Raw genomic sequence first — 24,741 nt, forward strand, 5'->3', positions numbered from 1 at the left:
GCAGTGGATCTTCGATAAAAACATGTAACTAATGTGTGACTGCAAAAGAATTTCAAACGAGAAATATACTTCATTATATGTGGAATATGTTGTTGGTATGGAAAAAATAGCTTGTAAATACCTCCCGTTTAGTTAATTAGAAAAAGAGATCCATGTCCATACATTTTTTATTTCATGTGTTTAATTATTATCATAAATATTTATTACATATCTCCTTAATCATTTTAATTAAAAAAATGAAAACAAAAAATAGAAAATTTAATTTAAAGACTTTTTTTTTCCTTTGGTGATGATATAATGATTTTCCCAAAGATTTAGCTGTTTATTTTTTCTAAAAAAAAAAAAAAAAAAAAAAAAAAAGAGGATTTCATTAATGAATGATAGCACACGACACTTACAAAAACAAATTCTAGGAAATCTAAAATTCAAACACAAATAAAAATCACCTTTTAACTAATAACGTCGCAAATTCGATCAACAATCACCTTAATAATAAAAAAAAACTTCATATGAAACAATACAATCCGTGAGTTAGCACTAATTCGGCTTGAGATCCACTAATGAATAGTGTTTGCTAACTTTATACAAGTAATGTTCTATGTCAGATTGTCATGTCAATTGGAAGATGTATCATAACTTTGCTTCTTAATGCACCAAAACATGCACCATTTGTTGATAGTTTGAATATTTTAGACAAGTAATGCTTTATGTCAGATTGTTAGGTCAATTAGTAAACATACTATAACTCTACTTCTTATTACACCAAAAAATATGCACCATATGTTGATTGTTAATTTTGTAAAGGCATCCTTGACATTACATAGGGCCTGTTCATATTTACTTAATTTCAGTTCAGTTCAGTTCAGTTCAGCTCCAATCAGTTCAGTTTGGTTCAGTTCAGTTCCAATCAGTTCAGTTCAGTTCAGCTCTTAGGGCATGTTTATATTTACTTAATTTCAGTTTAGTTCAGTTCAGTTCAGCTCCAATCAGTTCAGTTCAGTTCAATTCAGTTCCAATCAGTTCAGTTCAGTTCAGCTCTTAATTTCCCTCTCACATAAAATATTCATTTCAGCTTAATTCAGTTCAGTTCAGTTCCAACCAGTTCAGTTCAGTTAAGTTCAGTTCCAATCAGTTCAGTTCAGTTCAGTTCAGCTCAGTTCAGTAAATATGAACAGGCCCTTAATTTCTCTCTCACATAAAATATTCATTTCAGCTTAATTCAGTTCAGTTCAGTTCAGTTCAGCTCCAATCAGTTCAGTTCAGTTCAGTTCAGCTCAGTTCAGTAAATATGAACAGACCCATAGTTGAATTCTATACACTTATATCTCGGTTTGTTGGTTTCCCTACCATCGATTCATTGACATCAAATAATGTAAAAAGAACACCGTTGTAAAAAATACAGGAAAAACGAATAATCAGCTTCCTAAATGAAAAGTTTGTTTTACATCTCAAGCAAGAAAAATTGTTCTTGTCTAAACCATTCTATAAACAAGTATAGCTAATTTTCAAATGTAAAACTTAATATTATCAAGTCTAGTTATAACGTAGATAAACTTTAAGAATTATTTTTGAGTTGGTACATAGTTTGAAAGTATTGTGTTACTACTCTTAAGAGCAATCTACGTTGAGACCCTCATATCAATAGTAGCGATATACAGAGTAAGCTTTTTAGGGCAATAGTAAAAGCGTCACAATTTATAAGAGATCTACAATTGAAACTTAAATTTTTCCATAATATTCGTTATTCCCATAATATACATGAAGTGACTTGAAAAAAAAAAAAAAAACTGAGATAGGCAATGTACTTTTGAGCTACTCTATTCTGCTCTACTTTGCTGAAATTTGCTCTGCTAAATTTTTCTGCAATGTGTTGGAAGCCTTACTTTGCCATAATGACTTTTCATTAATCATTCAATACTCATTTTTAATAGGAATAACATATTCTCATCTCTACAACATAGACGGATGGACCATTAGTCCATTACCTTTATCACCCAGTAAATAAGGGTATGTTCTCTTCAGCTTAAATTCATTTCAGTTTAGTTAAACTAAAGTTCAATTCCTAATTTTCTTTTGTGATAATCAATTCAATTTAGCTCCGATCAATACAGTTCAGCTCTAATCAGTTTAGTCCACTTCAGTTCAGTAAGTCAGAACAGACCCTAAGTCATGAACCTAAAAATCCAAAATTCAAAATTTTCCAAAAAAAAAAAAAAAAAAAAAAAATCACTCAACGGCGCACGTTAGCAAGAATGTCACTGGTAAAGCGTAGGTTAGCAAACTGGGGAGGGAAGATGCTTTCCTCATCCACCGTCTCCCTCCAACTCCATTCCTTCCACTTTCTCTCTCCTCTTCCTTATCCTGCGCCCTCACCACACACAACTACAGGAGAACCCCAACTCTATATTTTCTCTCTCTTCTCCTCCTTCTTCATTTTCTAGGGTTTTCTGCAATTCCATGTTTTACCCTCTTTCTCCTTAATTCTTCTTCTCCAATAGCGTCTCTATGATTCTTCTTCTTAGTGTTTTGATTTTTTCAGCAGTGGTTTGAATCTTGCAATATGGAGCGTAATTCGCCGTTATCTTTCGCCAGTCTCTTCAACCTTGAGGTTTGTCGTTGTGTGTGTGATTTTCGACGTTTTGGTGATTTTGGTTTAATTAATTGGGTTTTTTGATTGTGTTGTTGATGAATTTGATTGTTTGAGAGGGGAATTAGGGTTCTTGTTTGGTTTGTTGAATTTGTGGGGTGAAATTGAATTGCATTGTTTTGGTTATTTTGTAAATTTTAATGGGTTTTTTTGGGGTTGATTTTGTGTTTTTGGTGTAGTCTCTGGTGAATTTTCGAGTGCCGCATCCGGAAGATGATTCTGATTACTATGGCAGTAGCAGTCAGGATGAAAGCAGGGGTAGCCAAGGTGCATTGCTTATGTTCTATTCTGTACTATACAATTACAATTCTGTTTAATTATGTTTGAAATGTGTTGTATGTGGTAGTGTCAATGTATACACTTGTTTGTTTCTTTGTTCGTGTTCTCGATGTCCATTGGACGTGGATTACAAAGCCAGCACGCGCCGGGCATTGTTGTTTTTCTCTGATTGAAAATATATGGGAAATACATGAAAAAAGTTACCTTTCACTTCTTAAGTCCCTTTTTGGTTGAAAGAATTTGGATGGAAAAGATAAGAAAGGAAGGGGTTTTAATCATGTTCCTATGTTTGATTGAATTAATAACCTAAGAAACCAAAGGAAAGGAAGGGAATTGGGAGGAAAATCAAATTTTAGCTTTCCTTTCCTCCCAAAATTGGAGGAATTCGATTGGAAAGAGAAAATTATAATTCATAAACCAAATAAATTTTCTTTCATTTCCTTTCATCAACCAAATATTGGAAAATTAAATCACCTTCCCTTCCTTTCTTTTCCCTTCCCTTCCTTTCTCTTCTTTTCCTTTACTAATATTAAATCAAACAAAGCCCTCTTTATTGAGGTTTTGGTATGGAAACATTCACTCTCCAATGGAATGGGATGAGAAGGGATGGATGCTATGTTGTTTTAAGGGGTTTCCTGTTCCAGTTTATTAATGACGTATTTTTGATCGAGGACTTTTATGTTATGAGGGATACTCATTGGGGCTTCATTCACTTTTTCTTAACTCTATTTCTGTTATTTTGGGATATGTTTTCAATGTCTAGAATGGTTAGTTAGGGAACCGATGGGTAGCATTTACAATTTTACATATTCATAGAAATAAAATTGATGATGATCTAAACTTTTTTCTGATCCTTTATATAGGTAGAGGGATAGGTGGTCATAGTAATGGAATCATGTCCGAGAGAGAGGCAAAAAAAAGGAAGAGGATAAGGAACAGTGATGATGAGTTAGAAAATGGCTACTATAGGACTCCCATTACGGAGGAGCACTATCGATCTATGCTAGGTGAACATCTTCAAAAGCATAAGAGGAGGCTCAAAGATTCTTCTTTGAGTCCAGCACCTGCACGGATCCCTACTCCTATTCCTAAAAGCAGCGCAACTGCACCCGTGGCTCTCAAAAGTCGGAAATATGTAAATGAGCACCGAGGTGGGTTACAAGTTGAGAAAACTCCAGATTATTTGAATCGATTCGTTCCTCAAAATATGGGAAACCATTATGATGCAGGCTATGCACTTAAATATGCCAATGACAGGTATTAGTTATTAGTGATTTTTTTGTATTTTTATAATGTTGGCATCTCTCAATATCTCAATTGTGCAGAAGGTTGTGGGATATTAAATTTGGTATTGCCATTCTGAAAAATTATTACTTTGTGAATATTGCTTCACAGAATGACTCAGGAATCTGTATATTTGGACATTGGGGAGGGTATCACTTACCAAATTCCGCCAAGTTATGACAAGATGGCAGCAACTCTGAACTTGCCAAGCTTTTCAGATATTAGAGTGGAGGAGTACTATTTAAAGAGTACCCTAGATTTGGGTTCCTTAGCTGCAATGATGGCAGCTGATAGGAGGTTTGGAGCCAGAGGTAGAGTTGGCATGGGGGATGCACTTCCTCAATATGACTCACTTCAAGCAAAACTGAAATCATTGGCTTCTAGTGATCAGGTTCAGATGTTCAATTTGAAAGTGACTGAGGAAGGGTTGAACTCAATTCCTGAAGGGGCAGCTGGAAGGATACAAAGGTCAATATTGTCAGAGAGTGGTCAACTGCAAGTTCACTATGTGAAGGTGTTGGAGAAAGGAGACACATATGAGGTAATTTCCTTTTAAGTAATGTGAGACTGTGACTATAGTATCTTTTTCTAGTTCCTTTTGTTGTCGTTGAGGTAGTCTGGGAAGTGGGAAGGGGCTGAAAGAACTATCAGGTTTCAAGTAATTTAGTTTATTTTTTTTTAAATAAAGAGTATTGTGTTTTTATTAATTTAGTTTCATATTTTGAATGGCAGATTATTGAAAGGAGCTTACCGAAAAAGCAAAAGGTAAAGAAAGATCAATCTACTATCGAGAGGGAGGAAAAAGATAAAGTTGGAAAAGTTTGGGTCAATATTGCTCGAAGAGATTTACCAAAGCATCATCGAATTTTTACTAACAACCACCGCAAGCAAATTATGGAAGCAAAGAGGCTTGCAGAAACTTGTCAAAGAGAAGTATGATTTATCTGTTTCCTTTTAATTTCCCTATTTCATGATGTCATTCATGCTGTTTGGCACAACTAGGAAGTAGTTGACATTTCGGTTGTTTCCAGGTGAAATTGAAGGTGAGTAGATCACACAGGTTGATGAGGGGTGCTGCAATTAGAACAAGGAAGCTGGCTAGAGACATGGTGGTGTACTGGAAAAGATTGGAAAAGGAGATGGTAATTTTTTTTCTTTCCTTCTAATTTATAAGGAGTATATGTTTTGGCAGATACTTTTAGCCTGAGTTATATCTCACAGAGGTGTTATCTTAGTCTATTGTTATGCATGAGTTTTCCAGCATGCATTATTCACGTCATCTGACAGGAGCACGAAACAGTAGAGTTTCTGATGAACGTCTTACTCTTGTCTTCCTGCGGTATTCTCTTCTAGAGTTTAATCAAGAATGGGTCTTTATATTTATATTTTTATGCTCTGCTAAACTTTCCTTGAGGCAGAGGATTTTTATATCTCTGCATAGATATTATTTTGTATATAGGGGATACTCTTGGTCTTTTTAAATTTTAATACATGTCCTGACATGTTATTTTTTTGGGACCCACATCTTGTGAAAAAAGATTCAGCTGATTTATTTGTGTTTTCCAGTCTGCTGTTTTCGTTCCATGATCTCAGTGATATAATTTATGTCTTTATGGTCAATTGTAGTAATCTGTTGCGCTTCCCTTGTGTTTATATCACTTTGTCCCATTTTAGGCTGAAGTGAGAAAGAGAGAAGAAAAAGAAGCTGCAGAAGCTTTAAAGCGTGAACGTGAGCAAGAAGAAGCAAGAAGACAGAAGAAGAGGCTTGATTTTCTTTTGTCACAGACAGAACTTTACAGTCATTTTATGCAAAATAAGCCAGATGTGCGTCCCTCCGAGGTGATTCCTGGTGATGAAAAAATAAACAGTGAAGAATTTGAAGATGAAAAGGCTGAAGAAGATACAGAAGATGCTGAATTAAAGAAAGAAGCCCTAAGGGCTGCTCAAGATGCTGTCTCTAAGCAGAAAAAATTGACTAGTGCCTTTGATGACGAATGCATGAAGTTGCGGCAGATAGCCGATGATGAAGTTCTGGGTGAAGATGCCTCAGCCACTGGATCTAGCAATATTGATCTACTTCATCCGTGAGTGTTGTTTTATCAAGTCTTCTCTGAACCTTAGAATTTGACTTTATTTTGTATTACATTAGTAAGTGCATGAATCCTCTAATTTTTGGCTACTTCTTCAGATCGACAATGCCAGTTACTTCAACGGTACAGACACCAGAATTATTCAAAGGTTCTTTGAAAGAATATCAACTGAAAGGCCTTCAATGGCTTGTTAATTGCTATGAACAGGTGTCTTTCTCTGCTCTACATTTACCTCCTCTTCTCTTTGTCTGCATACTGTGAATATTGAAATTTTATTCATTATCTGTTTTCCAGGGTTTAAATGGTATTCTTGCTGATGAGATGGGACTGGGAAAGACTATACAGGCCATGGCTTTCTTGGCTCATTTGGCTGAGGTAAATGCTTATACCCTTATATTGCACTACTATAAGTGTTCACCTTGACATTTGTGTCATCAATCTCTAGGTGGGCAATCTTAGTGGGACGAAGGGAGTATCATACTTGTGTTTCTTGTTTATGGTATACTAAAACTCATGAACAACTCAACTATGTTTCATGTACAGGATAAAAATATATGGGGCCCATTTCTGGTCTGTGCCCCAGCGTCAGTCTTGAATAACTGGGCTGATGAAATTAAAAGATTTTGCCCTGATCTGAAAACTCTACCATACTGGGGTGGACTTTCAGAGCGACAAGTTCTCAGGAAAAATATTAACCCAAAACGACTTTATCGTAGGTAATGAACAAAACCTTGTTGAACTTTTTGCATTAAGTTTGGTGTAAACGTGTAATACAGACATTATTGTTTATGTTTTATGTAGTTAGTCAGCATATTTTGGCTGCCACTATCTAGAAATATTGTCATTATCAGTAGCGAAATTTGATATTATCTGATTTATTTAGAGCATTCAAATAGTGAATTTATGTCTTCCTTTTTTCTGGTTTCAAATTTAAGAAAACTATTCCTGTACTTTTTTAGCATTCTTTTTGTTTCTTTAGCTATTTTATTTAACAATCAGAATGTAGTCGCATCTAGGTTCCTGCTATTTTTGTTTGACATGACTTCCACTCAAACATGGCAGTTTGATTTAACATTAGTTTTTTTTTTTATAATTCATTTTCATATTATTGGTCTAGCATAGCATGAGGATGGTTATGTCCCCATGCTACGTAGGGAGGACTGCAAATTATTTCTGGCAACTGGGGGATAGAGCATTGTGCTTATTGAAGTTCATTACTCCCTCCGTGTTATAATAAGTGTTACATTTTGACCAAACACGCATGCCGAGACACCAAGTTACCATTAATTTATCTAATTATATGTTAGTAAATTTATAGGAAACTTGATATTATGTAAGTTTACATTATACCGAATCCAAAAAACGTAGTATACAATAACATTTGTTTTTTTTTATATATATTAGTAAATTAAATCAAGTGAAAACAATAATGTGAATAGTGAAAAATGTCAAACTGTAACACTTGTTAAAACACAAAGGGAGTATTAATCAACAAATCATTGTTTGCTTTTATTTGCTGGAATTTCGGGAAGGATATTATCCCATATATCGTGTCTCAGTCATAGTCGTGTGCCTTATGAATACATAATCTTACCAGGATATTGTTGTATATGGATACATCATACATGTCTACAGTTTGGACCTTGGTTATTTTTGGGGTTCCATAAATTCGAGCAAATATTGATACAATCAATCCCAACTATAGTTATCTGGGTAGAAAAGGTCTCAACTTTTAGTTTATGAAGGGTGGTCCACTGGTCCTGAGTTTCCTAACTATGAAAGTATTGTTCCAGAACGGTCTGAACCTATATAAACCTTTGTAAGCATATTAAAGCAGATACGTGTCATCTTTTGGTTGACTTCTAACTTTACCCATTTTTTCTTGTAATAATCGTCCTATTTGGGTCTCTCCACCCAGTTCCTCCCCCACTGCACCTCTTTTTCAGATTTTCTTTCTCTTCTCTTTTCAACCATACCAGCCATAATAATATTCTCTCCCCACTAGAATCACCTTACTTTCAATGCCTCTATTCAGGAATATACCCTATCCACCATCTCTGAATCTACCACCCTAGAATACCTTGTCTTACAATTTCAGCCATCATTACCAGATCCAACAAACATAAAGCAGCAGGGCGAAAGTATGGGGGTGTGGGTGATTTCGTTGATGGTCCTTTCTACAAGTGTTCTTCCAAATTTTAATAAAGAAATGCCTTGTGTAGTCTTAGCAAAGGATCTTCTTTTATCATTATTATCCAATTTTGTAACTTCTGCCTATATATACAATTTAATACTAATATAAATAAAAGTAACTTTAAAGACAATGTGTCTGCTCCTAACTAGTGATATCATTAATGAAGGTTTTTTTTGCTTCGATCTTCTCAAAGAGATAGAGAGATAGTATGGGTCTTGTTGTAAGCAAGGGGCAGAGATGGGGAGGTTTGGTTTGTAGCAGCCTTGCTAGAAAGGGGGAGGAAGGATGGTGACAGCCTGGCAGGAATAGATGGGGAGCTGATGGGTATGAGGAAGAGTTGATGCCTGCCTGGTGGAGGTGGAGGTGGATGGTGGTTCTTTGCGCAAGACAATTATTAGAGGAGAGAAAGGAGAGAGAAGAGAGATTAAATTATAAAAGGAACAGGAAAATTAATTTACCTCTCCAGTAAGTTATAAGTTACACAGGACTGATTTTGGTAGATACTCTCATAGTTGGGACCACTCTTAATTAATTGAAAACTTGGAACTTTTACTTAGGAAAGGCCATTGTTGAGACCATTAATATCAATTTTTTTTAAAAAAGTTGAAGCCCAATTTGATGTGTCCAATTGTCATGTCCAATGTCTCTAATGCCTCAATAAACAATCTTTTTTTTTGATTTGAGGGGTGGGGGGTGAGGTGGGGGGAGAGATGAGATGAGATGGGGTTGTGACATGAAAATTCCAAGTAACAAAGCCTGTGGTTTGGTTCCTGAGTTTCATTTCATGTGCAGGCTTTCTATCCCACTTTGGAATCAATTCCTAGGAAACTGTTGTGCTTTCATGTGGTTAAAGGAAGTATATTTGGTATAAGAGACATGCCTTATTTTATGTACATGTATATAAATCATGGGCTCTTGGTCTTTATAATCTTTATCATGTTCCTGTCATTCTTAAATTGCACTTGTTGCAGTTAATTTGTATATTCTGTGCTGAACTGAACTACCGGCCACCGCTATTATTATCTTGTGCAGCATAATAATGTAGTTCTAGATAAGTGCTTTCATTGTCATTATGATATCAATTTTCTGCTGCCATTATGCATGCATCTTGGGTTTGTGACACTGTTGACTTTTTTTTTTTTTTTTTTTGGGCAGGGATGCTGGATTTCATATACTTGTCACTAGCTATCAATTATTGGTTACTGATGAGAAGTACTTAAAGCGTGTCAGATGGCAGTACATGGTTTTAGATGAGGCTCAGGCAATTAAGAGCGCGAGCAGGTTTTTTTCTCCATTTTTTGAATTAAAGAATTGCAACTATATGACAAAAGCACCAATCCCCCTCTACAAGGAATAATATGTGAACATTACAGTACTGTTTATTTTCTTTTCCTTCTCTATTCAAATGTTGGTTGTTGTTCTTTTCAATTTATACTTCATTTGAAGCACACATGATGAAGTAGTGATCTTGTAGTTTATTACTTCATTTCAAAATAGTTGACTCATTTTCCAGTTTGGGAAGTACTCCTATCTTACAGCTGAATAGTTAACATGTTTCTATTTTGGGCCGTTTTTATGTGGTAAAATTTCAGTCCCTAACTTCCCTTCTCTTTGCTCCCTAACTTACTCTCTCTCGCATAGCAGAACAACCCCAATATCTCTTTCCTCCATCAAAGCTGCGACCCCATTTTCTCTCTCTTCCCTTACCGCTGGTATTCTCTCTCCTCTCCTTGCTGCCGCCAATAATTGCTCTTCTTTCCCTAATTTCTATTCTTAATGATCCACCTTGGACCAATATCTCAGAGACGGTTCTGAGACAAAGCAAAAAAAAACTATAGAAAGAGCAATTGAATCTTCTTTTTGTCCTTTGATCCGGCCTCATCTTTAATCTCCCTCAACCAATGTCGAATTAAACTTCTTGCTCTTTGCTTCCTTCTCTAAACCTTAATTTTTTACTTATATCCCTGATTTTTTTTTTTTATTGTACTCCAATCTCATTAATTGATTCCAATGATGAAGGTTTTTTTTTTTTCTTCTTAAACTCAAGATTTGAAAGCGATGTGAGTATCGATAATAGAGAAGAGAAGGTGCATTGTGACAAGTATAGTGTTTCAAACAGGGGACAAGGATTTTGATGTTGTAATAAAAAATAGAGGATTATGGTGGATTTGTTAGTGACACACAATGCTGTTTGAGGGTGGTGATGACTCGCAGGTTGAAGGGAGTTGAAGGTGGTGGGCTGGTAGTTCTGAAGGCAAGTAGGCAATGGTGGAGATATTTAAGAGGAAGGTGGTGGTGGGATGAAGTGGTTGTTGGTTATGGAAGTGGTGTTAGGGTTGAGAACTTGGTGGTGGCTGGTTGATCTGTCAACTTGTCAAGGAGAAGGGTTGATGGATAAGTGGGTAGGGGTGAGAAACTATCTGTAATTGAAAGGTCTTTGTCATGTGTCATTCTCCCTCACCCCTCCTTAATATGCGTGCCAATGTTAAGTGTGTCAACTAACAAGTAACGGAGCAAGTATATGTTAGTGCACCTAAGCACGTGGATTTACATTTACAATGCTTTCTGACTCCATTTGCTTTTGGCTGCAGCTTAAGATGGAAGACGCTTCTTAGTTTTAATTGTCGAAATCGTCTACTTTTGACGGGTACGCCTATTCAGAATAACATGGCAGAGTTATGGGCTCTTTTACATTTCATCATGCCTACTTTGTTTGACAGCCACGAGCAATTTAATGAGTGGTTCTCCAAAGGGTACAGATCTTTACTACATATTATAAGTTTGACTTTTTAAACAAAGTGCAAAAATTACCATGATGTGTTTGATGAATTATAAGCACACTTTTCGTTGCTGAACATGTGCAGGATAGAGAGTCATGCAGAGCATGGTGGCACCTTGAATGAACATCAGCTAAATAGATTGGTGAGTGTGCTTGTGTTGTCAGTATGTTCTGATTGTGGGTAATTAGAAATTTTAATTGTGAGATGCAGCTGATATGAAAATTCTAATCACTCAAATTTAAACAGCCTTTTGTCTTGTTCCATTTCCTTGGATAACATGTTTTCCGTTCAAAAATAGCATGCAGTGCTAAAGCCTTTTATGTTGCGCCGGGTCAAAAAAGATGTGGTTACTGAGCTGACTGGAAAGACAGAGATAACTGTGCACTGCAAATTGAGTTCCCGACAGCAAGCCTTTTATCAAGCTATAAAGAATAAGATTTCTCTAGCTGAGATAATTGATAACAGTCGTGGGCATCTTAATGAAAAGAAATTGATGAATTTGATGAATATTGTTATCCAATTGAGAAAGGTACTTCATGTTTATATTCTTATTTTTCTGTCCAATTATGTTACTATACCATTTAATTAGTTTCGGTGTTACAGCCTGGGAATCTGATAATTTTGATTTATTGTGAATTGACAGGTCTGCAATCATCCAGAATTGTTTGAAAGGAATGAGGGTAGCTCATACTTCTACTTTGGAGACATCTCAAATTCTCTTCTGCCTCCTCCTTTCGGGGAACTGGAGGACATACTATATACTGGTGCTCGAAATCCTATAACATACCAGGTACTTTGTGACAAATTTGTTTTGGTGGAGAATTACTTCAGTGCTTTATTATATCCTCGGAGCTGAGCAATAATTTTTGCAGTGCTTTGAATGTTTAAATGTATTCGTTGATTCTTGATTGTCCATTCTGTTTGACATAGTATTACCCTTTGTATCTGTCCTATTGGATCGCATTGATATTGGTCTTATGCTGTTTGTTATTGTAATTGTATGAGTAGCACTTCCTGCTGGTGCGTTTTATTCTTTTTCTGGATCCAACTGTTTTTGCATTTTATTTTTGGCAGTTCAGATTCTGTTTGCATTTAGTTTTGTCTCTCTAGTTGACAGTATGAACTATTGTAATGGACTGATAATCTGACTTGTATTTCTGATTTAATAAGACTAATAAATAAAGTTAAAAGCTTGAGACTTTGATTAATAATGACAGAAATTTGGGTACAAAGGTGATAGGTTAATAGCCTGAGGCTATTACTCTCTTGATAACTTTAGGTTATCACTCTCCTAGTAACTTGAGGTTACTACTATCAACATATTTTGTCACATTTCACATCATTCCTATTGCATATACTATCCCCTATTTATACTAAGGCTAAGGAGTAAGGATTACTAACTTTAAAATACTAGACTTCCCAAATTGCCCTTTCTAATGTTAGTCTATTACAACTATGAACAAAGAAGACTAGAATTCTTTGTTAGTTTCCACTCCCTACCATCCTGCTGCATGGTAGACTGTCAAGTTTTTATTGATTGATGGTTGGTTTTTTCTTTTTAGATACCTAAATTAATCTATGAAGATATGTTTCGTTGCTCTCGGACGCTATGTTCTACTGTTGGGCATGGCCTCAGTAGAGGATCTTTTGAGAAATATTTCAACATATATTCTCCAGATGTTATATATCGATCCATAATACCCCGAGAAGGTGCCACTGATGTAGCATCTATTCAGAGTGGAGCATTTGGCTTTACCCATCTGATTGACTTATCACCTGCAGAGGTTAGTTTCTTGGCTAATTGCTCTTTTTTGGAGAGAATGATGTTCTCTATGAAAACACAAGAGAGGCAGTGCTTGGATGATATTGTAAACTTAGTGACGGAGGTTGAAGATGGTGACCTTCAAATTGAGAGAGGAAAAGTCAGAGCTGTCACTAGAATGTTGTTAACACCAAGTAAATCAGGCAGTGGTATTCTGAGAAGAAAACTCGCAACTGGTCCTAACCATGCTCCCTTTGAGGAACTGGTGGTTTCTCATGAGGATAGACTCATGTCAAATATTGCACTTCTTCACTCCGCATATACTTTCATCCCTCAAAGTAGAGCACCACCGGTAATTATTTTGCCTTTTCTATTATTATTACTTCCTCCATCTCATATTAGTTGACACATTTCATTGGTGCGTTTGCCATTTCATAACTTCAAATAATAATATCTTTAATCATGTACAACCAAAGTAAAAAAATGTGATTTTTGGAATATAGAAGTTGAGACGAATTAAACATGACCCTAGTTGACTATGCTTTTTCGTGAGAATAATTCACAAAGTGAAGTTAAAGTTACTTATGTGAATAGTGGTGAAAGTCAAAACTCAAAACGTGTGAACAAAACGGAACGGAGGAAGTATCTTTATTATTATTATTATTAATTTATTTTAGTTTTTGTTTTTATTGTTAATTTCACTCGCCATTGATTTAAGTCTTTTGTTGATTCATTAGATCTGTGCTCACTGTTCGAATAGAAACTTCTCTTATCAAATGCTTGATGAACTACATAACCCCTGGGTCAAGAGACTTTTTGTTGGGTTTGCTCGCACATCTGATTTTAGTGGACCTAGAAGGCCTGACGGACCACCTCATCAATTAATTGAAGAGATAGATTCTGAATTACCTGTTCTACAGCCAGCTCTTCAGCTGACGTACAAGATATTTGGTTCATGCCCACCCATGCAAAGTTTTGATCCATCAAAGTTGCTCACTGTAAGATATGCTTTTTCCCTTTGCTTTGGTCAATTGATTTTATTTAATGCTGCCATTGTAATTATGCTGGCATTACATGTGAATTTCAGGATTCTGGAAAGCTACAGACACTTGATATATTATTGAAGCGCTTAAGAGCAGGGAATCACCGTGTTCTTTTGTTTGCACAAATGACAAAAATGCTAAATATTCTTGAGGTATTTCACTTTATCCAACAATGTAATACTCTCATCTTACTATAAAGTTTCTTATTATTATCACGGGACTTTTTAATGAAAACAAAATTAAGAATCCATTTTGTTTATCTAGTTATTATTACTATTAAAACAAGCAAGTTAGATTGCTAAAGTTTTTTATTATTATTTTATATATATATAATTAATTATTTATTAAGTCTCAAACACTGTAAATAACATCTATCATAAGTTCCTAACATTACATTTTTATAAATATATTCTTGTGAAAATTTTGTTCAAATGTACAATTTTTGTATATAGAGTAAATCAAAATTATCAATTTGGTTTGATGTACCATAAAAATTTGTGTATAGATTTTATTCTTCCTGCCATTATTTTGTTACCTTAAAAATTAGTTATGTATGACTGAGTCTTTGGAATATTTACTAGAAAAAAATGATGCCTAAATACGGAGTATCTTTACTTGAAGAGAGGTGAGACCTGAGTTATGTGATTATAAATTGTTAACTTCATTTTTTGCTGATCAGCTACTTAACAAAGATGAGCTTTTATGTTCAGAAATTTATTATTATAGACATTTTTTCTTTTATTGATGATTTTGTTGTCATTAGTTGTGTTATTGTTTGGAGGTAATTTCTACCTTTTTTATTACAAGGCTGTGGGTTCAAGCACTTCTGCCTACATCTGTCCCTTTTTGACAAGGGGACGATAGTAATGAATGAAGGGGACAATATTAATGTATGCGTGTGTATGGTATACAGGCAATAGAGCTGCATTATTACTTGGCAGAGTTTTGTGAAAGACTACTCTTAGAATGGATAGTATTAATTTGAATTGTTGTGCATATATCTTTTATTATTGGAGTTATCATTAGTGTGTTTAGCTTGTAATATGCAATGCTTGTTTAGCTTAGTTTGTGGCTTGATACAATTCTTCAGTTGCAACACCTTGCAATTGAGCCTTATTCTAGCTTTTAGTTGCCAGCTTGTAGATTTTCATATCTTGAAATTGTATGGTAGTTATGGGTTGTTTATTACTGTAGCGAGAAAGATCTGTCTTGTAGTGCATTTTGACTGCTGTTTCTTCATTGTGCTTTTATATCATTTTCCTTGTTACCTCATTGTTGAGAGGTGTATGACGGGTCTGAACTATTGTTTTCTTCAGGACTATATGAATTATCGAAAATACAAGTATCTTAGACTTGATGGATCATCAACCATCATGGACCGACGGGACATGGTTCAAGATTTCCAGCATAGGTAAAGTGTTTTTTTTTTTTTTTCCAATCTGCGTGGTTATGGTGTTTTCCTCTGTTTTCTCCTAGCAAAACAATCAGCCGGGGGTTGGGGGGGGGGGTGATTGGGAGTAAATGGACTGAGGAGAACTTTTGTTAAGCTAGTTGATACTTGATTTAATGATTTGCAGGAGTGATCATTTTGTGTTGGTTTTGTTTTTGTGTTGCAGGAATGATATTTTTGTATTCCTGCTTAGTACAAGGGCAGGTGGTCTGGGTATTAATCTAACAGCTGCGGATACTGTGATATTTTATGAAATCGACTGGAATCCAACCTTGGACTTGCAGGCAATGGACAGAGCTCATCGTTTGGGTCAGACCAAAGATGTGAGTCTTTTTGATATGTTTGTTTCATAAGAAGACTTTTCAAACATTGATATTTCTTGTTTTGCTTTCTTGGATGAATGTTTATTTTGTTTTGCCTATTTAGTCATTCTTTTGTCAATCATACTACATAACTGCAGAACTGATGTTTAAGGGAATATTAATTGTCTTTGTACCTGGGGTGTGGATTTTTCTGCATTCTCAACTTCCAGCACCATCAACTCTATTCTACAGTGACATGAGAGTTTTTAATATATTTATTTCTTTTTTTAATATATCTATTTCTATTAATATTGCTTAATTTGAATATTTGTGCTGTGCTGATTTCTGCTTGCGTCATCATAGAAAGCTTAAAAACCAAAGATATCATTAGAAGTTTCTAAAGTTAGAAAAAGCGATTTGCAGAAGGTTGTTATCTAGACAACCTGCGGTCACAAATTTATATGCAGGGTGTAATGTTTTTCTCTTATCCCTCACCCCATCCTCTAAGCGTAAAGGTAAAAGAAAGGGGGTGGGGTGGGATGCCCTCAAGGAAGGAAGGGATAAGAGTGGTTTTGGTTTGTAGTTTAAAGTAACTGTTAACAGTTTATATGCACTTTTGACATTATAGGTTACTGTCTACCGTTTGATTTGCAAAGAGACTGTCGAGGAGAAAATTTTACAAAGAGCCGGCCAAAAGAGTACCGTTCAGCAGCTTGTAATGACTGGAGGCCATGTACAAGGTGATTTAGTGGCGCCAGAAGATGTTGTCTCTTTACTCATTGATGATGCCCAATTGGAGCAGAAATTGAAAGAAATTCCTATACAGGTTAGTGTAGCAACAAATATTCAACATGACTACTACAGGCATATATTTTTAAAAAACTCTAGGCATGTCCCTGTCTTCACTAATTCTCAAAAATCACTCTTAAAATGAATTTATCTTCCACTTTCCCAGGTCAAAGATAAACAAAAGAGAAAGCGAGTAAATAAAGGCATAAGGATAGATGCAGAAGGAGAGGCTACTTTGGAAGATCTTGATAAGATTGCAAATGAAGCTGCTGTTATTGAACCCTCTCCAGATTCAGAAAAGCCAAAGTCCAATAAAAAGGTAATGGGACTTGGTGAGAATTTTGTTACAATAATTTTCTGATATTATCCTTGTGTTTATGCTTTTGTGCTTTGTCATGAGTATGCTTGGAGAGTTGGAGGGTATTCCCCCCAAAAAAGTGATCATCGGCTTAGTATGGCCTGATTACTCTGTGTAATGAAGCTTGTGCATTTTCCTGTTTTCCTTTTCCTGTCTAATAACCAAAGTACAAACTGAGTACTAGGCTCTTTCTGGGCTCTTCCCCAGTAGCTGTAGTAACTTTACCTCCTTTTGGTAGACTTGGTTTGCAGGTGCTTGTGAAATATATCAGCATTTTGTTCTGCAACTGATGTTAATCTCTCATTATTACAGAGAAAAACTGGTGATAAACGTCAGCCAAAGCAGAAAGCTGCAAAAGCCACTGATGCAGAAAAAATTGATGGTGGCTCAATGCAAGGGAATGAGTTTGATGGCTTCATTAACAACCCTGACCAACAGCAAAGACCAAAGAGGCCAAAGAGGGAAAGACCGACTAAGAGTGTGAATGAAAACATCGAACCTGCATTTACTGCTACTCCTTTTGCGGTTCCTCAGCAGCCTCAAGCTCAAAACATACCTTTCGTTGATCAGAGTTTAGGAGGTATGGCAACATTGTCAGGAGAAAAACCCCCATCTCATTAAAGTGGCTTATAGTTTAATATTTTGCTGTATTAGGAAATAGGAATCATCAGTGCATGTTAGCTTTGTTTTACCTAATTGGATTTCTTGCTTCCGTTTTTGCTGATCCCTACGTTGGATTGTGGGAAGCAAGATGCCCGGTTGTAAGTGTTGTACAGGTTCTTCAATTAATGGTGCCTTTTTAAACTGGCAATCATAGTTTTAGCAAATAGCTAGCAGTGTATATAAGTAACATCAATGATCAATCACAGGTAGTTTAAGCAGAGTACTGTCTTTGCTGTATATAAATTATTCATTTAGAATGTAAATCAGAAAATATTGAAGAGGTTTCATGATCTTTAGTTTTTGGAGAAAAACAGTGCATGATCTTTTGGAATGGTCATTTTAATGTTTATGGTTGATGTTTGTATGACTGATTAGTTCATATGGTTTCCAAACATTAATTTATATACTCCTTGTTTAGTCATCTTTTACTAAATTTGAGTTTTTTCATTGTAACCGACTAGGTGCACAGTGCACCTAAGAGTATTCTTTTTTTTTTTTTAATTAGTGGATAATGTCATTGTAAAATTTTCAAATTACCTTTGGTGACTTGCTTATATGCATCTAAATGTATTACAGGTTCTAGCTCAATTTTACGAGTTAGTATCATTTTCCTCCTTTCTAGCTAAGTTTTTTCTGTACCAAAGTTGTAAATATACGCCTCATAATATGGTCCGAGTTAATATTATTTTCCTCCTTTCTAGCCAAGTTTTTTACATACCATAGTTGTAAAATCATCGACTTAAAATATGGTCCATATTTTCATCTATCGACCCACAATATATCGTCTAGGTTATGAGGTAAGATGTCCAAGGAAACAGATTAGCATTTGTCATCATGTCTTGTATTGCTAGCCAAATTGATTGACGCTTGCATACTCCAAGTAGGCTGGACTATCTTCTTTATGAATGATTTTAATGACCGAGTTATTGTAAATCCACTTGACGACGAACCATTCCAGTAGTTAGACAATGCTTCTCCATCCTCAAATCAATTCAAGCACATAAAATTCTCAAAATTCACCCCCTATTTACATCCCACTGTTTAATTTGGCCTTCAACTTGTATTTGTAGATGGCTCAGGCAAAGTTAATGCTAGCAGAAGCTATGAAGGTAACAATTTGTGCTGCAAGAAAATGATGGAAGCTAAGCTCCATTCTCTTTCTTTAGGATCCCTCTTATACAAAAACGTTTGCATAGAAATAATTTACTACAGTATAATAGTTCTATATTGCTATTTGCTATTGTAACAAGGAAGGTAAATGATTGGTAATTTAAGTGTTTTTGAGAAATGTGTTTTTTTCTAGTACCACATTAATATTTTTATATTCCCCCCCCCCCCCCCCCCCCCAAATGCAAAAAGATACAAATTACCTAGTAATAATGTCATAAATTAGCCCATGAGGTAGCTTGGTGTAAGGGAACAATGTTAACCAAAATGGGTACGAGAGCGCTGCCTGAGACCAATTCCCTTATAGAGTTGTTCAACAGACATTTGTAAGACAACAAAAACCGGAATAAAGTTACACAATTACAAACCTCATTTATTTTCCTAATAAGTGAAAATTAGGTGAACATAACATATCTTCAACAGGAATACGAGCGTGCAAATTTAGTGTGTTTCTAGGTCATCTGTCATCAAAGATACCCAGATACTGTTAGAACTGCAATTAGAAGCTTACATCATGCTTTTCAGAATTTTTTTTAATTTCATAGGTTTTAGGGCTTAAAAGCATAGATTCTGGCACTTTCAAAAGTGGGCATGAATCCATGACAGACGCAATCACATATGAAAACATACATGACATTTCTTATTGACATTCTAACCATGACACTCATCCTTCACCTTTCAGCCAAGGCAAAATTGATTCCAACATGATTTAAACAGCAATACATAACACAGGTAGTCACACACTCACACTAGATTCTCGAAATACAGAGTTATAACTTCAAGGCTTGAGCATGGTGGCTGATGTGATCATCAATGAAAGTAGCAATGAAGAAATAGGAATGGTCATATCCAGGCTGGAGTCGCAACAAAAGTGGTGCATTGACCTTCTCACAGGCCTCTTGAAATTTGTTCGGCAACAACTGATCATGCAAGAATTTGTCATCTGTCCCCTGTGGATGCAAATTCATAAATTCAATTAAAAAATGGGGATGGTAGCCAAATTTTTATCAAAATCGAGCTGGCAAATTCAATGTGATGATGATTTAACTGAAGCAAATCTTACCTGATCAATTAGTATGGATGCAGAAAGATCATGGAACTTTGAAATCAAGCAAGTAGCATCATATTCCTGCAAGATAGCGAAAGATTACACCATGTAAGTGATGCAACAACTATGAATCTTCGTCATTATATCAACAAACCAGAACAAAGTGCTAGTACCTCCCAGTCTGCCTTATTTCCTCCCAGATAGTTACTGAAAGCTTTCTGGCCCCAAGGGCAGTTGATTGGATTCACAATTGGTGCAAAGGCAGATGCCGTCTGCAGCGAACATGCTTATATTAGATTTGATGTATAGAAGGGTGTTCAGTGTCGAAGCTCATAATTAATATGTAAGGAATTGGGTGGGCATTTTCTTTTGTGATAAATAGATGTACCTTATATTTGTCAAGGTTCTTCAGGTATATAGTCAATGCCCCATGCCCCCCCATTGAATGCCCTGATATTGATGCACGTGTTGTGTCAAGTTGTGGGAAATTCTCTTTCAGGAGCTCAGGCAACTCCTTAACAACATAATCATACATACGCCAATTCTTCCATTTCTCTTGTGTAGCATTCAAATAGAACCCCGCGCCTATAACAGAAGAGAAATATGAGTCAGAACATGGAATGGGGCAATCAGTATATAATTAAACTAATCATGATATTAATGTGAACAAAAGTATCAAGCAATTACTATCGCATAACAAATATCAACAACAATTATAGTTCATACCTACACCAAAGTCATAGCTATCAGCCTCTCCTTTGACATTTAGCCCTCCTGGAATACAAATTAGAGGGGCAGTCAATGTGCAGCTTTTAGAAAGCATGACTAGAAACAAAAATAAACAAAATGACAATAAATTTAGTAAGAGCACAGTAAAACAGGAACCAAAAAGTTGGCATAGCTAGCTTGTTGATACTCTTGATAGTCCAAGAATAAAATAGACAACTTGTAGCATAGCCGCTTGTAGAATCTCACATTTGAAGATAGGCAGTTCTTGGCCAGAATTTACAGACTGCAACCCTCAATAGATAGAATTAAAGAAAAAACTTCTTTCAAAAATTCAAATACATATGACAGCTCCTATTATAAGCAGCAGGACCTATCCAATCATTCAACATCATCTAATGACACCCCGAATCTACTAACAAGTTTCAGAAGTTAAGCATGGTAAGGCTGGATGAGCCCTTCCCACCCCCAAACCTTTCCCCTTGCTGCCTCCCTCCCTAAAAGCTGTAGCTTCATAATTTAAGTATTTAAATTCCAATCCTTCAAACTATAGAATATGTAAGGTTGGCCCGTCTAAAATTTATAAGATGAGTAATCACCAAGAATTGAAGAATATTCACACTTACAAAGGAAAACAAATGACTTGCCCCATCCTGATTTATTCATACAAATTTCAAAAAACTTTTTTTTTTTTTTTTTCCGAGAATTATCCCTTTTTGATAACTCTTTCTAACCCCCACTTGATCATAGCCTAAATCTCTGGAACTCAATGCAGATCCAGGGCTGTTCACCACTCCAGAATTGGACCAACACCCAAAATTTTTGTAAAAGACCAAGAGACTGCACAGGCAAAAAGAGATCCTGGATTGGAATAGATCAATTAGGAACAGTCCGAGAAAAAACGTATTTGTGCTCATATATAAGTTTACATTAATACACTGCAAGGAATCAGCCCAATACGAAGACCAGGCCTGCTATACAATTCACCTATGCTCGAAGGAAAACTAATTCAGCTTCAGCAGCAAAGTGAGGAATGAGCTGGAAGATTGAGCTGGCATTTCTGTTAGAAGTTTGTTAGCCTTGAGGGCAGTTTTGTAATTCGTTTCCTAGTTTGATTCCCTAATCAGTTAGTTTGTTATGACTAATTGTATTTAAGTAGTGAGATGCTTAGAGAGGGGGGATGCAAAAATAATATTGAGTCATTGAACCTGGAGAGATTCTCTTCCTCTCAAATGAAGAGCATTTGTATTTCTTGATTGCCTTGATCTTGAATACAAAATATCTGCTACTTACCCTAAATTTCTCTGTTTCTTTCCTATTAAATCCTCTGTTTTAAGCTAAGTCCTAGCATACACCTTTTAGTTGCAAAATCATATAAAAATATTGATATACACACAAAATTTGTTGAATGTCAGATAATATTAGTGACACTCTTGTTCATCTGGGTACAAATTTAAGATAAAAATACAATGTACTTAGAGCTAGGAACTGGGTTCATCTTTTAATTTGATATGCTCCACACAACTAATAACTTGTATTTTTTTTATCGAGTAGATGTATTTTATCATCATATAATCCATGGTACAGAAAAACTAAGCTACTGCCATTCGTTCAAAATTCAATAATTTCCAAAAATACAGAAAAATAATATAATCGATTGAATCACTGAGGTCCCTCCAAGATACCATATCAACATTTGAGGTGTACTGGACTACTGGCTACTATGAAGTATGAACTGGCATCTAAAGCAACTACTAAAAATCATTCAATTAACAGAGCCAAGAATAAATTCTAGCAATCATGTGACCTACTTGGAGAAGTATCAGGGGCAATCAGAGCGATGCCCTCACTAGAAGCAGTACGTTGAGCTCCAGACTTAATGATGAAATTTTCATCCGTACATGTAAGACCAGATAACCAGTAAAGCACCTGTGGATTAATCAAGTCAATATCAATTATTGTTTCTAAGCAACGCAAGGATGTCAAAAGTAGCAAAGAACTCTAAAAACAAAGTATAAACACAATGAATAACTGAATAGCAATAGTTTATTGTAATTGGTTAGAGTGGATATACACAGACCACTATGAATAACTGAATAGCACGGCTGTTGTATGAAAATGGATCATCCACACAAAGAAGCCCACATTTTTCTAGCTCCTACTCATGGAAGATTTCACAATCAAAATTCCACTTGAAAGCTCATTTATGAGTTTATATTCAATCGCCGTGATAGTTATACCAAGTATCATACTCTTCGCCCGATTAATGTGAGTTTTGTGGAATCTCATGATCATGATATTGATATTCACAAATAGGATTTTTGGCAGCTCGTTTTCCAAATTTTTTACCTCCATTCTGGATCATTTTTTCCAATTCCCACACAAAATTAAATTTTGAGGGGCTTTTTTATTGCTTCCCTGCATTCATTCTCTAGTCAATTCCTCAATTTATTACATTTCTGCTATGCTAAATTCCATAGCAAATGTCTTTTACAATAATCTCCAACTATAATTTATAATATAATCATATAGAGACAACATGCATCAATACAAAAATTCACACTTAAAAACAGTAATCAAGCACAAACCCTAACATTAATCAACAAAACATATATTAATCGAACAAATTAATCAAATTAGGTATTTTAATCATGCAGAAAAACAAGAACATAAATAAATGAACAAAAATCACAAAAAAAAAAAAAGGGGGGAAATTGGAAACATACAGGAAATTTCTGGGAAGACGAAGAAGGAGGAAAGTAGATGTGAAAAGTCATGGAACAACCAAGAGTAGGGCTGAAATGCTTGAATCGTTTGTTGAAACCTCCATGCATCTTAGAGCTGCTGATTTCTGTTGGTTTCGTCTCCATTTTTTGTTGATTTTCTCTCTCCTAAAATCTCACTGCAATTGATCGAATTAAGAACACCAGTACAAGTGTGTGTCACTCACTCACTCACTCACTCTTATATCAGTGATGAAATACTGTATTGTCTGGTAGTGTACTATTGGGCTTTAGTTTAAACAATGGGCCTTTTGAGTTGGAGGTGGATATCCATAGGTCTTGTGTGGGTTAAGATTCTTAAGAACCATCATCATGACAAAATGTATCTGACACTCGAGATCTAAGACCTTAGACCCCCAATTGAAGTATATTCTAAGTATATCCTCGATGGGCTTGAACATACTGGACACCTTCACTACAAGAGTTTGAAATATAAGAGGGTTATTCTTGTTATTAATGAGTCGTTTGGTGTGTGGGGGTGATGATGAGATAACGATCGATAATCTATAATCTATAATCTATAATCTATCTATAATTAATACTAAAGTAGCAACCGCTGATGTCATCTTTTTTCAAAGTTGTACACGTGGCGCTATTAAATTTTAAACAGATATATAGTAGCTATTATTTAGGTAATTAATTAAAAATAAGTACATATTATTTTGGTAATTTATGTTCATATTAGGTTGTTAGAGTCTTTATAGGAGTTGTTAGCATAACTAAAGTCAATTAAATTGAACTTATGAATATTGTAAACTTAAAAAAAATTACAAAAATCCCAAGATATATTACTGGTAAATCCGTGCATTGCGCGGGCGCTAATCTAGTTATTCATAAAATTATACCCAATTCCTTAGTTAGTGGATGTTGGAAATATGTTAAGAATAAATAACTTGCAAAACTAAACGTCCTTACTGTTGCTTCAGTAAAGCTTCATTCACTTTCAATAAGGGCAAAAAGTAATTTTTAATTTAATCTTATTCTCAACCCCTAATACCAACCCCATCACTTAATATTAAATCCTTTGGCATATAAGGAAAATGTTGCCAAGTTTTTCAATCTCAATCCCCATGAACAATATATGAGATTTGAACACTTGAGATTAAAATTTCAATTTCCATTTCCCACCCTCAATCTCCCAAAAAGAAGAACTCCATAGGAAATATAACATTTATAGTATAAATTGCTAGTCCAATCAGCAATTTAAATATACAATAAAGAAAAGAAAGAAAGAAAAAATACAATCCTTATTCAAACGTAAATTTACCAAAGAGGTTTGATATAATTGTAGAATGAAAAATAACTTATTAACTTGTACTAATTTCGTAAGTCGTTTAAATTTAACATTTACAAAGATAAAGTAATTGTGAAAAGTA

General features: G+C 35.2%; 2 protein-coding genes across 2 annotated transcripts; one reads left to right on the forward strand and one right to left on the reverse strand.

The window, feature by feature from the left end:
- The first annotated feature begins 2,219 nt into the window (after positions 1–2,219).
- Positions 2,220–17,977, forward strand: LOC145607869 (chromatin-remodeling ATPase INO80-like). The gene is made up of 23 exons (XM_081663465.1): positions 2,220–2,608; positions 2,827–2,914; positions 3,790–4,183; positions 4,322–4,751; positions 4,943–5,143; positions 5,242–5,352; positions 5,885–6,294; positions 6,399–6,507; positions 6,595–6,675; positions 6,844–7,016; positions 9,650–9,775; positions 11,086–11,247; positions 11,359–11,416; positions 11,573–11,803; positions 11,918–12,064; positions 12,837–13,388; positions 13,774–14,034; positions 14,124–14,231; positions 15,396–15,490; positions 15,696–15,852; positions 16,460–16,657; positions 16,787–16,939; positions 17,291–17,977. The coding sequence occupies exons 1-23, from the start codon at positions 2,561–2,563 to the stop codon at positions 17,597–17,599; spliced, it is 4,602 nt and encodes a 1,533-aa protein (XP_081519591.1). The 5' UTR covers positions 2,220–2,560; the 3' UTR covers positions 17,600–17,977.
- A 1,243-nt stretch (positions 17,978–19,220) lies between these two features.
- LOC145608102 (S-formylglutathione hydrolase-like) lies at positions 19,221–23,504 on the reverse strand. The gene is made up of 7 exons (XM_081663704.1): positions 23,309–23,504; positions 22,394–22,511; positions 20,583–20,630; positions 20,245–20,441; positions 20,030–20,128; positions 19,872–19,937; positions 19,221–19,758 (listed from the first exon to the last, which is right to left on the reverse strand). Exons 1-7 carry the CDS (start codon positions 23,450–23,452, stop codon positions 19,579–19,581), a joined length of 852 nt encoding a protein of 283 aa, XP_081519830.1. The 5' UTR covers positions 23,453–23,504; the 3' UTR covers positions 19,221–19,578.
- Positions 23,505–24,741: the final 1,237 nt, after the last annotated feature.

This window comes from Chenopodium album, chromosome 23 (assembly GCF_948465745.1).
Source record: "Chenopodium album chromosome 23, dcCheAlbu1.1, whole genome shotgun sequence".
Lineage (NCBI taxonomy): Eukaryota > Viridiplantae > Streptophyta > Magnoliopsida > Caryophyllales > Amaranthaceae > Chenopodium > Chenopodium album.

Coding starts and splice junctions, on each gene's coding strand:
- LOC145607869 (XM_081663465.1), top strand. CDS start 2,561: ATGGAGCGTAATTCGCCGTTATCTTTCGCCAGTCTCTTCAACCTTGAG. Junction 5,144..5,241: donor CAGAAACTTGTCAAAGAGAA/GTATGATTTATC, acceptor GGTTGTTTCCAG/GTGAAATTGAAGGTGAGTAG. Junction 14,232..15,395: donor AAATGCTAAATATTCTTGAG/GTATTTCACTTT, acceptor TGTTTTCTTCAG/GACTATATGAATTATCGAAA.
- LOC145608102 (XM_081663704.1), bottom strand. CDS start 23,452: ATGGAGACGAAACCAACAGAAATCAGCAGCTCTAAGATGCATGGAGGT. Junction 20,442..20,582: donor TAGCTATGACTTTGGTGTAG/GTATGAACTATA, acceptor CTTCTGTTATAG/GCGCGGGGTTCTATTTGAAT. Junction 19,759..19,871: donor CATCCATACTAATTGATCAG/GTAAGATTTGCT, acceptor TTGCATCCACAG/GGGACAGATGACAAATTCTT.